Source organism: Equus caballus, chromosome 14 (assembly GCF_041296265.1).
Source record: "Equus caballus isolate H_3958 breed thoroughbred chromosome 14, TB-T2T, whole genome shotgun sequence".
NCBI lineage: Eukaryota > Metazoa > Chordata > Mammalia > Perissodactyla > Equidae > Equus > Equus caballus.
The window spans coordinates 40,442,949-40,460,000 of record NC_091697.1 but is presented as its reverse complement, the minus strand read 5'-3'; the positions used below and the strand labels follow the sequence as shown (position 1 = coordinate 40,460,000).

The 17,052-nt window shown below is 45.6% G+C and overlaps 1 protein-coding gene across 12 annotated transcripts in view; it reads left to right on the top strand.

Moving 5' to 3' along the window:
- GRIA1 (glutamate ionotropic receptor AMPA type subunit 1) overlaps positions 1–16,169 on the top strand; it is a 289,359-nt gene extending 273,190 nt beyond the window's left edge. For all 12 annotated transcript variants that reach the window (XM_001503618.7, XM_001503619.6, XM_070233013.1 and 9 more), the window contains exons 15-16: positions 5,461–5,595; positions 13,478–16,169. In XM_001503618.7, coding sequence (XP_001503668.1) covers positions 5,461–5,595; positions 13,478–13,678 — 336 coding nt within the window. In that variant the 3' untranslated portion in view covers positions 13,679–16,169. The remainder of the gene's footprint in view (positions 1–5,460; positions 5,596–13,477) is intronic.
- Positions 16,170–17,052: the final 883 nt, after the last annotated feature.

Genomic DNA, 17,052 nt, shown 5'->3' with positions numbered 1-17,052 from the left:
TCCTGCCTCCCAGGCCCCCCTCTTTTCACTATGCCACAACATTCCATGCGGAGCAGAGTAAGTCCATCTATTCAACTTCCCACCCCCACCCTCAGGAAGGCCTGGAAGGCAAAAGGACTGCACACTGCCAACTGTGTCCTTGCACCGTGTACAGACCCCTACCCTTGCCCCCGTCATGGGTGAGAGCATTGGCCACCAGGAAGGACCTGGGATCTTGTGAAGCTCTGCTCCAGTCACTCCCTCACCTACCCACTGCAGTCTCCTGCACTAAAGACACCCACAAAAGACAATGACAAAGGGGCACAGATCGGGAAAAAAATCCTTGAGAAGCAGAAGTCATTCCATCTCCCCTAAACCCTGGAGACTTTTGGTTCCAGCTAGAATCCTGCTCAGGGTTAGGGTTCCCAGTCTCTGTAAGGCAGAGCAAGCAACGGCCTAGAGAAAACCAGTGACTTCCAAGGGAATCTCCTGGAAGTTGTGTGTGCTCCAAGATGACATGTCCAACATACGGCAATTACCCAGATCAGAAATTGAATGCTGAAACACCCTGGGTCCTGCCCAGAGTTCTTACCCCACATATCCTAAGTCTCCCATTACTGCTCTAGGAGAAGGGACTGAACAGAAACAAGGATTTTTCCTTGAAAACTGTCTCTAGGGCTCTGAGCCAGAAGGACCTCTGGGGTCAACAGGCTCTATTTTCCTCTGGGACACAAGAGCTCTGCTCTCCAATGTATAGTCCAGGTAGACATTCAGCTCATAGTGTAGGCCCCCTATGGAGACGCCCACTTTATCCTTAGACTGGTGCCTCTGTTTTGGAAAATTCCTCCCACTCTGGAAGAGGCCTCAGCCTCAGCCAACCCTTGGGTTCCTCTCCACGACCCACATCATCTCCTTGAGTTCTCTGCTGCAATCTTGTTTTGAGACAGGATGTTCTGTGGTGCATTGTACAGCAGCTGGTCCCTGAGCACATACTGCTGAGAAGAGCCACCCCCACAAGCCTCACTTTTGCAGCATTTGCCTTGCCAATTATTAGTACAATGGGCCAATTCTCATCCTGTGTTGCTCTTGGGGAAAATATGCAGGCTAGGGAACTGGCCTAGATTAGAAATGGAACAGCAGAAGTTGCCAATTAACATGAGTTCCTTTTTTGTATCCCCTAAAGACGTTAGTCTCTAGGGAGAATTTATAAAAGGCATGATCCCAGGCCCTCTAGGAACTCCTTAGATGCCTCAAATCACTTGGGATTGGCATGAGTGTCAAAAGTCCCTTGGTCCAGCTCTGTGTCCAGTGCTTGAATGCCTTGGCTGACCTTGTCCTAAATACATCCACGTTTGGGTACTCAACACTATCCATGGCAAGGTATTCCACCTTTGGACAGCTCCATAGATTTGAAAAATCTCCCTTCAGTTGAATCAAATCCACCTCTCCATGGCTTCCCCACTTTTGTCCTGGCTAGTGAGAGAGCCTAGCCAACCCCTCAGTCTCCACTCCCTGGAAATGACCAACTGCTCAGGAAAATGATCTGTAGGCCAAAAATCTAGTTTTGGAAAAGCACAAGAGAAAGCCTACTATAGCAGAAAGGCTAATAAGTGGAAGAGGGGTGAGCCTCTTCTCACAGCCTGAAAGGCAAAGTCAGGTTACAGATTCAGCATGTGGAAGGCTTGTAGGCAGCCCCCAAAACTCCAGCTGTACACACATCAGAAAATGTGTGGAATTCCTGTGGAATGTAGAGAAGAGCAGAAGCTACGGCCTTTGCTTTATAGGAGTCCACGCTCTTATCGGGAAGAAATGGAAGCATTTGGAGAAACCTGAAGCTTGGTCCAGATTCAACAGGCCTTGGATGAGGGGCTGAGTCAGTCTCCATGGAGGGGACCGGTCTCATGGCCAGAGGCCTTGGCTTCTCCCTAAAACTTTCTACTTATTGCCATAAAAAAAGCTTCAAGTCTCTTTGCCTCAGGCCTGACTCAAACCTCACAAAGACTCAGCCAGTCCCACATTCTTGGAAGAGATGTTGGCTCAGAAACACAGAGGGAGTCTGGGACAGTCCCCCATTATGTGGGAGGAGCAAGGAGAAATATGAAAAAGAAAACATCTCCCTCCCACACGAGGGAGGTGGCAAATCAAGACAACAGGCTAAGGGGAACAGATGAAGGGCGGGTCTCGTCACCATTACAACAAGCCTATCGATTCTGAAAGATGGAATTTTTGTTTTTCTTTTCATCTGTCACTCTTCTCAGTACTGTCACTCTCTTTGCCTGCTCCTGGCGGGAGCCAAGTTGTGACTTTTTCACTCCCACCAACAAGCTGCCAGCTTTTGGGAGTGTGGCTGCTATGGGAGGGGAGGAGAACGGGGTTTCCAGAGGGGTGCACAGAAGACTCAGACTCTGGGTCACCCTTGCCCTGGGCATAGCTGGGAAGCATGTGGCTTGCTCATGAAGTATGAACACAGCTGTTTGTACACAAGTCCACTAGGAAGCCTCTTCTCACATGGACACTGCAGGCCAGAGGAGGAATCAGAGTTCTGACCCTTAAATAAAAGGGATATTTGTCCCTGCTCGAGAACACCCCATCATATTCCAACAGAGTGAGTCCAAGAAAGGCAGAGGTGGCAACTGAACAGAAGACAGTGGCCTTGGGCCTCCTTTGAAAAAACTAAATTTGCCGCTATCCAAAAGCTAATGACTCACGTAAGGGAAATCATAAACCCTTGCCTAGATGTAAATTCCTCAATTATGTGGGCTGCGAAGACACCAACACCAGCCCTTCATTTCACACCCTGTCAAGTTATGCCAAATTTAGACAGTTGTGTTATATCTGTGTTTGCTTTCTGTGATTGGTGGTGATAGGGCCCAGGTGCCCCCTCTATTCTAGAGGTCCTCCCTGATCCCTGTTAGTACAATTGTGTTGACATAAAGAAGGCTCAGTGGCACTATGTGTCCTGCAACAGGTGGCAGTCCCCATACCATCTGACTGCCCTCTTTGCTTGTATGGGATGTATCCCCACACACACATACCCTGCCATCTTCATGGGCCAGAGGCCTCCTTCAGAAGTGAGGGACGCTCTCCATCTCCAGACATAATCCAATGCGCAGTCACTGGACCTTCTTCCTTCTGCAGTGACATAGACTATGCCTCCTTCCCCCGCTTCTATATGCAGATCCGACCCCACTTCCTTCCCAGATATACCAGAAGTGAACACTCCATCTTGTCCACCTTCTCCAGCCAGGGAGGCAGATGCCCTCTTCGGGTCTTTTGAAGATAGTACCAAAAAAACATGCCTACCACTCCCTTACCCTTGAAGGCAACCCACAACCAAGGTGAACTTGGGAAAGACCATGAGGAAGGAAACACAAACAGCCGTGGTGACCAAGGACACAAAGTGCACTTCAGCTATTGAAAAGCTGATGAGCTTGTGAAGTCAGCGGGACTTGTTCCTTGGCTCTCAGCCTTCCTGTCTACCACCTTCCTCCAGGCCTGTTCCCCACTCTCTCTGAGCACCACTGTCAACCACTCTTTTCTAAGGTGTGAGTTGACAATACGTTAAGATGCCTCCCCACCACACCCCTACCCTGGCCACACAGAAGAGTTTTACAGGAACTTCTGCTAACTTTAGGTCCTCCAAGGACTCTAAAGAATTCCTCTCCAGAGGCAGAGTTACAGACTTCCTGAACAACAAGCAAGGAAACATTTTGAGTGTTCTGGAAAATCACGCCAAGTGGGAATTTACTTGTTCAGCTGATTCTTGAACCAGGCACCCAACTCATTTTTGCACATTTCCCTTATCAGGCCATTATACCAGAGCAGGAGAAATTCTACCCACTTTGAATAATCATTTCCACTGCTTCCAAAGCCAGAATATGCCTTGCCAAGTGTAACCCATATTCAAGAGCCATCTGCGTTAGCAATACAGGAAGCCACCAAGGGGGTGTGCTTTAGATAATCCTATAGCTCTGCCAGCCGAGGCTGCTTCTGGGGAGGGAAAGCAGGCTGCTATTTGCCAGCTGCAGGCCCCAACCTCAGCCCTGCTGAATCCTGTACAATGCACCAAGTAGAACTAGGGCAGAGGCCACTGACTTGGTCAGTAACAGATCCCTTTCCACACACCCAGATTCTAATAGGCAGATGTCTGAGGAGTCGCTCAGGCAAAAGAGTCCACCCCTTGTATGGCCTGCCTACATCCCTACCCGAAAAGAACACATGGAGAGGTGTAAAAACTATAGCCCAGCCAGTGCCACCAGCCAACCAACCATGGCTGTGCCTGTGTCAGCTGAGCGTGCATTTCATTTTAATTCAATGGGAAACTTGCATTTGAGTAAACAATATAAACGAAGGTGGGAGAGCCACTGTGACATTTGGGGATGAGGAGTCTTCCAAGGTTTTAACATGGTCCATTACCTGGGTCAAGAATGTGACTGAGCCGTTTCCCCTCTTCCTGAGCCATTTCCCCCTACCATGAGAACTAGTTTCATTTGATGGTTCTCACCACCTGGGAAGATGTTGTCACTCGCTCCCCAACTTTTGAACCCCAATGGAGGTGACAGAACTCGGGGCTGGTCTCACCAGATGGATGGCCTTTCTCAGGCTTCACAAGCTGAGCTCTGTCCTCCTCCTACTGCACGTGGGTCCCTCTCCCCAGGCCCCAAGAAATTAAGCACCTGCTCCATGACCCTGCCCCTCAAAACCCAGCGCAAGATCTTTTACTACAGGTGACAGAGATTTCTAAATTCAGCCACCAGAGCTGCCCGCAGTGTTTCTTAGCGAGCACCTCCAACAGAAAAAATGACACCAATTAAGCATAATTATTAGGACTTGATAGAGCCATTTTTCTATCTCAGTGCCTTTGTACTATTCCCAGCCTCCAGTTTTCTTTTTCCCTAAATGGGGACTCAGAGCAGTAAGTTAAAGGCATCCATTGGTTGGTCTTGATTATACGTACAATAACTGTCTTATTAAATTGAAATCAAATGCACATCCAGGGGAAAGTTCATTTTAAGTACAACTCTCAGAAAAATACTCAGGAACAAAAACGAGAAGGGAGGCCAATGCGTTGCTGAGCAACAGAGGGGATGGGGGACAGGAACTGAGCTGAAAAAGAAGGGATACGGTTTTCTGAGAGAATGGGGTAAGCTCCAGGGTGCAGACCTTGGTAGAAGTTGCCCTCAATTTCTTGTGGCATCGCCCACCTTAGAACAGGCAATGAGGAGGGCAGAAAATGTCATTATAAATTGAACGTAATCAGGGATGCTTGGAAAATTGTTACGCACACACACACATACACGTTTTTTTCTTGGGGAATGTTTAACACTCTGTCAATAAATACAAAGCCTTTCCAACTATTATGAATGTTAAAGAGGGTGATGGGGCTGAGTGTATGTGTGTAAAAATGCTATTTCTTGGATGGTCTCTAGCCTCCTGGCTCACTTTGCTCTTTCCCCCTCCCCTCCCTCCTCCTCTTCCTAGGACAAGACAAGCGCTCTGAGCCTCAGCAATGTGGCGGGCGTGTTCTACATCCTGATCGGAGGACTGGGCCTAGCCATGCTGGTTGCCTTAATCGAGTTCTGCTACAAATCCCGTAGTGAATCCAAGCGGATGAAGGTGGCCTCGTCTTCCCAGGCCTTTTTCCCAACCTGTTCTGTGACACAGCTGGGTTTCCTGGGAGTCCCTTTACTAGAAAGGGTGGGGAGTGACAGGAGGTTGAGGTCAGCCTGAGGCAGGGGGCAGAAAGCCGTTCTGAGGAAAAGTGGCAGGGAAAGAGGCAGCTGTGAGAAAAGAAGGAAGATGAGGTGTGTCAGGTATAACATAAGGCACGAGCAAAGAACTGCATCAGCCAGTGATGGGGTCGTGAGATTAAAAGTTAGGGGTTTAAGTGACAGACAACATAGTGTGAGGCAAGAGTGATTGACACAGAGGCAGATTCTCTCTGAGGTTGCATTAACAGGAGTGTAGCTCCACAAGTAAGGGAGGAGGTGTCTACCTCAGCAAAATAGATGATCTTGCCATGCTTGGTGAATTAAGTCTCTTCTTAGCCAAATATTGTAAGATGGACTTTGACAAAGAGTATCATGCACAGTGAAGGATAAGCAGATTCATTAGACAATCCCAAACCATACCAAATATAGCTAAGGGCAACTAACTGGAAAAGAAAAATTATGGAGGATGTGAGAGCTATCTATAAAAGTATGAAGACTTTTCAGGCAGGAAAGAAAACAGACTAGTTCTGTGGAATCCCAAAGTGTACAATAAGAACTAATGACTAAAGCTATGCGGAACAGATGTTAACATAATAAGTGGATCTACTTTTCTTTCAGAACTACCCAAAAGTGGGAAGGACTATCCCAATAAGTACTAAGCACCCTGTCACTGGAGGTATACAAGTAGAGGCTGAATAACTCTTGGCAGGGATATAGGTTCAAGTATCCAAAGGGAGTTTGGATTAAGTGACCTTCAAGTCCCCTCCCATTTCATCATTTAGCTTCAATAAGGAAATATTTATGGAAGTAGTAATCATGTGAGCACCCCCGTGAGCAAGACATCCTGAGGAGGCAGAGAGGACTGAGACGCAATCTGTGACCAAGACATCTTGAGGAGGCAGAGAGGACTGAGACGCAATCTGTGACCAAGACATCCTGAGGAGGCAGAGAGGACTGAGACGCAATCTATGACCATTGGCACCTTCAACAAAGAATGGCACAGAAAAGTCATTCAGTGAAGCAACCTGTGGTACAGATGGGAAGGCCTATAGGAATATAGAGGAGGGAGAAATTGAGAAGGTTTCCGGGAATAGGCAGACATTAAGAGGAAGAACAAGAAAGTTTCAAAACAATAGCAATGGGGAGAAGGTAGTCACTCTGAGCAATGTACCCTAGGCTGTTGCTGTGGCTTGACTACACTAAGAAGACTCATTGGCAGGATTCGCTCTCCTAGAATGTGCCCTAGAAGCCCATTTTCCAACGTGCGATTGCTCCCAAGCTCATCATGACCATAGCCTCCTGCCCCGCCCCTCCCTGCCATGGGCCATCAGCCCTACATACACCTCCAGGGTCACTCTTGGAGAAGTCTTTGCTGGACATTTTGCTTCCCCTGTTTGGAAACTCTGTCTTCAGTTGTGTACACAGAGAGTGGGAGTCGGGGGAGGAAGGCCTTCTGTCCTGGCATTCAGAATTTCCACGTCATGGCTCCAGCCTACTTTCCCCTCCCAGGCAATCTGCTCTCCTTACATACTCCCTACTCAGCCTCCCACCTCCTGCTTCCCACCCATGTGCCTTCATGCAGGCCAATCCCTCTCCCCACCTTCCTGTCCCATAGAGTCCATTTAAAAGGCAACTTCCCTAAAATATAATAACAAGGAAAAATTAAGGGATGCAGTGTGATGGTATTTGGCCAGGAGACTCAGGAACACTTCAATCCCACCCTTGACCAGCTCACTCACCACCAGCTCCACTGAGAAAGGACAAAGTACAGCAAACGCATGAGCCCCAGACCTGAAACCCAGTGTAGACCTCCAAGGAGCTTAACTGGATACAATGAGTTCTCCTAGAACCTAAACAAAGCTTCCTCTGCGTGTTCCATCTAAAACGTAAGCCTAAAGACTCTCCTATCTTACCCTCCAAAGTAAGGAAAGGCCACTCCAGAGGCAAAGAGGGGAATAAGAGAAGAGCTAAGTGAGATGCAACCTTTACTACCTCCCCCAAAACCTTCCCATCGACCAGCACCCAAACCAGGGACCCACCTCAGGAGTGCCCTCTCGCCGCTCCCCTAAGAGACAATGCAGTGTAGTGGTCTACACGGGCTCTGGAGACTCTTTGTAAACTGTGTCATCTTAGACAAGTTTCAACAGCTCTCTGATCCTCATTTTCTTTAAAATGGGGCTAGTGGTAATACATACATCATGAAATTGTTGTGAGGATTATATTTTAAAAATGGATATACAGGGCTTGGCAAAATGCCTTGCCCATAGCAAGCCCTCAATAAATAATAACAATGATAATTAGCATTCCCAATAATATTTCCTCTTATTATTAGTGGCCAGCTAGGACCTTCTTAAGACTTTCCTTTTATTGCCCCCATTTACATGTCCTAGGTTTGTTGAGCTATATAGTTTGAATTCCTTAAGGTAAGAAGCTGTGTCTGATTTCTCTTTGAACATCCTGCACACATAGGGTATTAGTAAAATTAATGTGGAATTGTAACCAGAAGAAAACATCTCTTAGAGGATAAGGTGAGGCATGGGAGGGAGCTGCTATTAGTTTAAGCAAATACAACCACCGAAACCACCCAGGCTGGAAGCACAAACATCATCCAACGTGGTTTTGGTCCCATTTTTTTGCTCATACAATCTAATGAGACCAGGCATCCACCAAGGAGGAACCCTTCTGGACTTCCAGCACTTCCATGACTCCCACTAATCATGGTCAGTGCCAGGTGGTGGTACCAGGGTGGCTAAAGACTGGTATCTTCTTAAAACTGGGAAAGTGTTGACCTTCACCACTGAAGTCACAACATTCAGGTTACGACAAAAATCCTTAGAAAAGGCCACTGAGTCATGCCATAACTTTTTGGAAATATTCTCACCCTTCCCTTTACAAAGAAGATGTTGAATTTCTCAGCAACCAACATCAGGATCTCTTGGAATCATTCATTCAAGTTCTTCTACCACAATCTTCTATAATTAATTCCATTGGTTGGCATGACTTCTGCCTAACTCACCGAGGCTCCTAATAGAATTTTTAATCTTCTAACAGCAGAAAAGATACTTCTACTATCTTTTTAATCAATCTGGCCCTTAATTTTCAAAGCTCCATCAACTTCTCTCTTATCCAAAGGAAATAAGAGGAACACACTCTGCTTGCCTCTCAGACTTTCCAGCTTTGCAGATCTCTTTACTGTTCTGTACTTTGTCTTCTTCAAAGGCAATTAGCTCTTTGCAGAAGTGCAGCCTCCAACCTCACACAGAGCCCACACTGATGGTGACAAGAGCCTTTGGTGAGAACTTCCCTCATTTCTTTCCTTGATTACAGTATTTGGCCAACTCTTAAGGCCTTGAGCCCCTAAACCTAGTTGAGGCCCAGCGTCCTGTTTCTCAACAGTGTTCAAGGAGTCCTTCCCCACTCTGCATGGAATAGAGAAGGAAGAGAGGAGGCGAGGCAGAAAAGGGAAAGAAGGGAAGGAGAGAGAGAGAAGAAAGGAAGGGAAGAAGGAAAGACATCTTTTTAGTAATTTCCACATTTAAAGTGCTTTATATACATTTTCACAAACCCTGTAAGGTGCTATGAGTGCAACCCTACAAATGAAGAAATAGGGGCTCAGAGAAGCTAAGTAGCATGTCCTAGGAAGGTCACACAAGCTAGGAGCTGGAGGAACAGGAATTAGACTCCTGTTCTACACGACCTCTGCAAAGCCTGAGTTCTTGGTGCTGGCCAAGCCACTTCTAAATTTCTCTCTCACACCCCAACCACATAGCAACAGATAATTCTGAGCACTTTCTCTGTGTCCTCTCAAGCCCCAGCCACAGCTCACAACCAAGTAAGATGCAGCCCTTATTCGTAGGTTTTCCTGATCCGGTTGTTGAGGCCATCCATGGAATGTAATCCTTTGCCTATGCATTGTTGCATCCCTTTCCCCTTCAATGTGTCACATGAGCAGGACACACGGCAAGTGTCACAGGGACAGTGGGAAGACACTCTGCAGGCATTCCACAAAAACACACTGAGCACCGTTGTATGTTAGGCATTGCCCAGCACTGGGGATACAGTCAAAAACAAAGCAGACACAGCTCATGTTCTCAGGAAAGGGAGAGTTTGATGGAGAAGACAGAAAATAAGCAAACACTTACATGTTTGCAAAGAGGGTTATGAAGAAAAATGCCTGGTGCTGTCAAGTCCTAGTCAGGGAATGGCGGCAGGGGCAGGTCAGAGAGGCTTTGCTGAGACAGTGATGCTTAACAGACTGGAAGTACGAAAGGAATTAACAAGGGGAAGAGAGCTGCCAGCAAAGGATGCACAAGTGTCAGAGACCTAAGACCACAACTCTTGCCCAGAGATGGAAAGCAGGCCAGGGAGGGTAGAGCACAGGAAGACAGAGCGAAGAGGAGAACATGTGAGAGCTGGGGACTCAGAGAGGGACGTCAGACAACTGCAACAGTTGAGCATAATTCAAATTGTCATATAGTAGCAACAATATCCAAACTGAATGAAGTCTAGGATCCTCAGATCTTCCCCTCTGCCTAGGCAAACAGACCGAAACCTGAGTCTTTAGCTGATATTAAGGACAACCAGGATCTTTATTATTCACCACCTTGCTCCCAAAGGAAAATAATCCCCAGCCACGCCCACCGCCAGGAGAGCCACTGACCTTTCATAATTGTATGTGGCTGTGCCAGCATGGGCCGTGTTTAAGCCACAGCAATTGAGGCTTTGCACATTTCCCCAGAATTAATGAGCAGCTGAGGGACTTGGTAATACAGAGGGTGCATCCTCTGCAGCAGGTGGCCACTCTGGCCCTTAGCACGTATGCTAGGATGAGGTCACTAATGAGGTTTGAGCTTTTATTAGGGTGTTCTATGATGTGCAGAGGCTGGGCAGACTTTTCTAGAAAAATAAGTGGCTGAGAATGTAGGCTGTAATCACTGTTAGAGAAACGAATCTCTGAAGAGCCAACTTAGGGGACTTCGAGGTTGGACTTTCTACTCACCCTTTTCTCCCTGAGTGTTAATTTCAAAACAACTACTCTAAGGAAGAACTTTAAAAATGGCTGGTATGTCAAGGATGGACAAGGGAGAACCACATGTCCCAGAGGCAAGGGTAGGAATGACATCAGCCTATGACAGCTTAGCTACAGGGGATGGGAAGAACTGAAGGTCATCCGCTTTGGCACTAGATCACATAACTGTAACCTTAAGTAAGTCAGTCATAAGTCGTTTCTCTATAAAGTGGATCAAATAAATTAGATCAGTGTATTTTGATCTTGCTTGCATATTAGAATCACCTGGGATATTTTTAAAACTCCAGATGTCCAGGCCACACACCACACCTATTAAGTCAACAGCTCAGAGGGTAGATCTCATGCATCAGTGTTTTTTCCCAAAACTGCCCAGGTGATTCCAGCATGCAGTCAAGTTTGAAAACTAGTAAACTAGTGTTATAGTCATTTTTAGCATTGCTTTCTGCTCCAAAGTTTTGACTCTATTCATCTCCTCTCCTGAGAGCCCATAAATGTATTAGAAAGGAAGCCAGTAAGCAGGCAGTACACACTATCAATAGGAGTATGGAGTCATTGACCTCTGGGAAGCCCTCAGCTTGCTTGAAAACAAGTTCTTAATGGCATGACCTTGGAGGGTTTTAGTTACATGCCTGGCTAAGGTACCTCACACTTTGATAGGCATCAATGTCAACTGAGCCACCAATCTTCTCCTTTAAGATAAATTCATCAAGTACCACCAACTTCAATGGAATGTTATAGGAACACGTGGGATCTTTTGAGAAACAAAGACCAAGGTGATCTGTGTGAACTTTAAACATTTTTTTAATTAAAGGGATTTGGCAGAGAAAAATCATAGGAGATAGACATTCCAAGCTAATCTATGGAAGTTTCCACAATTCACACCACACAAATAAAAAGTTGTTTTCTTTTCAACATTCTTTAGGTGAGAATGACCATTAATTCTTCATGTGTTCACTTCGCGTTTCCCCCTTAGAGCATCACAGTGATATTTATTTGGCCTTGACTCAGAAGAATGCAATCCAGGTCACACTTCTTCTTCAGAGGAGGACAACCAAGGCAGAGTGTAGAAAGATTAACTCCGGGGGTTTGAGGCAGAGACAGAACGAGTGTGGGTGGAGCATCATATAGGGCAAATCTGTCTGAATCATGGATTTCAACAAGAAAGAACATTTAAAAGCACTGTCAGAATTGCCAATAATAAGAGGAGACTCCCAGCATTGTCTATCAGAAAGCTACCCTGTTCACGTCTGTCTGGCCACGGCAGGCTGACTGACTTCTCTGATCACTAGAACCATGGTAATACACAAAGGAGAAAGCCATAGACTTTTTAAGAAGGATCCTATGTGGTTGGTTTTTCTCAGACAAATTCAAGAATATCTACTGTGCATCAAACTACCTGCTGGACACTCTGGGAGATAGCTAAGGATTGAGAAGACATGGCCCTTGCCCTTCTCCAGACAGCTAGCTCTCTGAAAGAAGACAAATCCTACATACCTGAAACAGAGCCATTACAAGAGAATGTAAAACATATGAGTCCTGGGGTGAGGGGGGCCAGCACTTGCTAGTACGGTCTAGGATGGCTTCAAGAAGGAGGTGAGAACAGAATGAGCCTTGAAGGATGAGTAGGGTTTGTCTTAGAGAAAGAAACCTCCAACTCATAGACAATTCTTCTCCTTTGTTTAACTCCCACCAAGAAACCAAGCCCCACCTCAAAAATTCTATGAGCATCTCTTAATGGGAAGTCAGAAGTGACAGGAAGAGATAAGGGTTTGGATTACTTGTCATAAAGTTTCTTTCTCCAAAGGAACTCAAAACAGAACCCTTCCTCTTGTCTAATAGGATACGGTTCTAATCCCAGATTGTGGTCTTGAACATCCCGCCTAATTCATCTGATCCTGGGGTGATTGTTGGAATGCTTGTCATATGTAGAATTCTAACATTCTAGAAATCACAAGCTTAGTAGCACTGATCTGATGTGTCAATGAGAAGTGCAGGTTATACGTGCTGATGGGAAGCAGTTGACACACAGAAAATAATCTTTGGGATGTATTCTCATTTTCTTCAGCAATGCCCTGTTCCAGTTACATTTTGCCCATTATATTACTCAACAAGTCCTACATTCCCTTAACATGCTGCTAAAGGTAGGACAGCACTTTTCCTGAAGTAAATCATAGACAGTTTTTAATTTTGATCCAACAATAACACACTCTCAATTACTTTTTAACATTTCAAATCATTTTTCATGCAGTAGCACCATTCTTTCTAATAAGTCGGTAGATGCATAGATAATCACATTTCACAAACGTGGCGATTTAAAAGGTCCAGAGAGGTAAGGAGATACATACAGGGTCATACAGGTTGATGTCAGAACCAGAATTGAAATGCAAGTTTCCTAAGCCCCATTCCATAGCTTTTCCATTTGGTCATTTTGCTACATTTATTATCATCAGCACCACCATGGCAATGTAACACCTTTGGAAATCACAGCATATAAGAATCGGAAAGGATTTTAGAGATAACCCAGTCTGGTACACCTCATTAAACAGAGAGAGCATGAGGTCCAGAGAGGGGATCGGATTTGTCTAGAGCCACACAACAGTTTTGTGAGTTCATGGGAAGTCAAGATTAGCATTATAGATTAGGAAAGGAGTTGGATGGGGAAAAGAGTTGGGGTGGCATTTTAAGTCCAGTGTTGATTCATTCTCCTTGCCAATCATTGCCAAGGACTCGGGGAAGAACCCCCGGTCCTCCTGAAAAGGGTTTCTGTTTGATCCCACAGCAATCCATCAACGAAGCCATACGGACATCGACACTCCCCCGGAACAGTGGGGCAGGAGCCAGCGGTGGCGGTAGTGGAGAGAATGGCCGAGTGGTCAGCCACGACTTCCCCAAGTCCATGCAATCTATTCCCTGCATGAGCCACAGTTCAGGGATGCCCTTGGGAGCCACAGGATTATAACTGGAGCAGTGGAACAGATGGAGACCCCTTGGGGAGCAGGCTCAGGCTCCCCCAGCCCCATCCCAAACCCTTCAGTGCCAAAAACAACAACAAAATGAAACGCAACCACCACCAACCGCCATGACCACAAGGAGGATGACTCAACAGATTTTCCTGAAGAATTGAAAAACCATTTTGCTATCCCTTTTCCTTTTTTAATGTTCTTTCACCCTTTTTCGTTTGCTAAGTGAGGATGATAACACTGTACTGCAATAAGGGGAGAATAACCCTGTCTAACAGAGCTTGTGTCTCTGAAAATGGAGTCACTGGAACACTAATGAGGAAACTGTACTATTTTCTTTTGATTTGGTTGTTAATGTGTCCAAATGTGTGCAATATTTTTTTTCTTACTAATATCCATGGTTTGCAGGTTCTGTTAGGCCCCTTCCCTCTCCTTACTTCTAATTCTCAACTCCCTACCCATCCCTCTTCAGTTTCCAAATTGGAGATTCAAGATTCATTCCACCTTACAAGCAAGCAAAAGGAAAAAAAGCAACCTTCAAAGTAATTCTCCACGGGAGCTCTCCAAGTTACCCTCCACTCCTCAGCCCCAAGCCATGGATGGAGATGGATGTTGTTGGAGGAGTGAGCTGCCTTCCCCAGATGGGGCACTGCCTAAACACTGGTTTAGCTGGGAATGGATGTAAAAAGCAACTCAGACTGAGGGTGGCAGAGAGGGCAAAGGCAGATGTGCAGTCAAAGGAGGACCCATGAAGTTATTGCTGGAGGCTTAGATAAAGCTTCCTTTAACGTGTAAGAGCCATCCCAAAGGCCTGAGGCGGAATGGTGTATTTCTTCACAGAGTCAGCCTCATCCCTGAGAAGTATGTCCTTCTGACTATGCTCAAGCCCAAAGGCACTCTGGTGGCTAAAGGGCAACAGGTCTCCTAAACCGAGTAGGGCCTTGGGAACAGCTGACAGCTAGGGAGATACGGCTCATGATTCTCATTTTTCATTTGCTTAACATCTGAGCAGGAACCCCATTGTGGAGTAGACTTTCTCTTTGGAGCCTCTCATATGGGGGAAAATGGTATGCAAGCTAAGTGTGAAAGAAAGGTGATGGAAGAATTTTGGAAGAGGAAGACTCATCGAAGCCCACAAGCAATAGATCCTTCTATGGTGTGCCCTGTCCTAAGTTTGAGAGACCAAATATGAAGCTTAGGGTTTTGCTGACCTGCAGAACTTGGGTTTTGTGTCTACATAAAAATGTTGTTCTAGCATGTGGCCAGATAGCATTCTGTCGTCTAGAAAGTAAAATGCCCAAGGCCGTATTATTTGAAGAAGTAAGGGAGATGGATTAAGTTGATAATGACATTGGGGGACCTTAAGATCACTGACCCCGACTTCTAACCCAAGAAGGCTGGCCTTCCCCCTGGCTAAAACAGAATGGGGATGTTGTATTCCAGTGACCAGAATCAATAAGCCCATGATTCTGACTATCAATCTGAACTAAAGCAAGACTGGAGAAGTGGCAGGGTTCATGGAGAGAAGGCCAGGTTGACTGCAACTTTGGTTAGGAGGGGGAGTTCCTGGCACATAGCTTACTTGGAGATCCCAACTCTCATTCTTGGTGCAATTGGCTTCCAGCTCTCCAGCAGCCACTCTCCTAGGTGCATGATTCAGTGTGTGCCATGTGTCATTAGCTTTTATTGATAACCATATTCTAGCTTGTTTCCTTACCCCCTACTTCTATCCAGTCTTCTCTGCTAGGGGTTATCATTAGCAATTGACAAACTAAAGGTTTTGGAATCTAACTATGAGTAGGTGCAGCACGATTGGCTTCATTTATGGATTCTCTCAGCGGACTCCCACCATCTCTATGTCTCTCTCATTCTCCTTTTATCAGCCATAGCAAAGAACCATCCCTGAATCAGACTCTTCGCCCTTTTAACTCAAGTGTTATTGTTCAGTCTCTCACATGTCAATGTGGACATGGTACATGAAGCAGGATCCTCAAGATGGATTTTCAGTTTCCACTACTGCCAGCTGATGTCCTTACCAGCCCCTGCCCTCACGCCAGATTTTTCTTAGCTCTTAGCCTACCCCTGCAGAATCCGATATGACCCGCCATTAGGGAGTCTGCATTTCGGAGGAGGTGGAAATAACCCTCTACCATTGACATGCTTCAAAGACCTTTTGCCTTTAGCCTGGTAAGAGGACTCTCCAGCCACTGAGTGCACCCGTAACATGATCTGATAGGGAGAGACCATCTATGCTAGAAATGAGGGTCTATGCTATGTGGGGGTCCAAGACTCCAGTGGAAGATGCTTTCCATCAACGGAGGAATGACGGGGAAAACAAAAGCAAGAAAAAAAGTTAACTTGTATTATGTATTTTTACTACACTTTTCTTAAAAATAGAGCAATGGGAAAACTCTGAAAGAGATTGACATTTTTCTCAATGGGAATCCATACTTAACAGTTCTGGCTTTCATTAAATTTTGCTCTTTGGTACCTGGGCTTTTTATTTAACATCTACATTTGTTTGAACTCTCTTAGCATATGTGTGAAAGGATTTTTGCTTGATCGAACACTAAATATTTTTTTGGTTCCTGTTTTCCTTTCAAGTAGCCAGGTTTTTTTTTTTCTTTTTGCATTTGCATAAAATGAAAATATCACCGAGAATTAAATCACTGTGGATCCATTATCTACTTTTCATATTTGTCCATTCCATTTTTGTGCCATTTCTGAAGCCAGAGCTCTAGAGGTTATGTTACTTCCTTATTGCCGAGCCTAAGTCCAGCACATTTTTAATGGTGACCACCATACCTGACTCAGAAACAGCTCTCAAACAAGTCATTTTAGATGAACTAGATCATTGTGAGTGACTCATCCAAATAGGCTAGCAAAAAAAGACAAGGAGCGGTATTTGGTTTTCAAGGCCGCAGTTTCTATTGTGTAAGGAGCAGGTTTTGGTTTCCCGTGGCCACAGCACCTCTATGGAAGTGGAGGGCTCACAGGGAATGTCTCCCAGACACCCCCAAACTGGAGTCTAGGTGGATCTGTGTCTGCGCAGAGTCACAACCAAAACCAAATCTAGACTGAGCTTATAAATAGATAATCTTGGTCCTCAGATCACAGGACCCTCATTCTTGCCTGAAAGGTTTTCTTTTGCTCAAGCAGGATGGGCTTTCTGTAAAGGATGACACACTGACACTTAGATACTGATGATTGGGAACAGCTTTAAGTGTCTTCTTTACCAAGGGACTTTGCGAATTAACAGTGGTCAGAGGTCTAAAATAAATGAAGCTCTAACAGTGGCATATCAGGCAGCAACTACCATAGAAGAAAAGTGCTAGGGGAAGGGAGAGAAGCTAGTGGACTTGTGTGAAGCTCC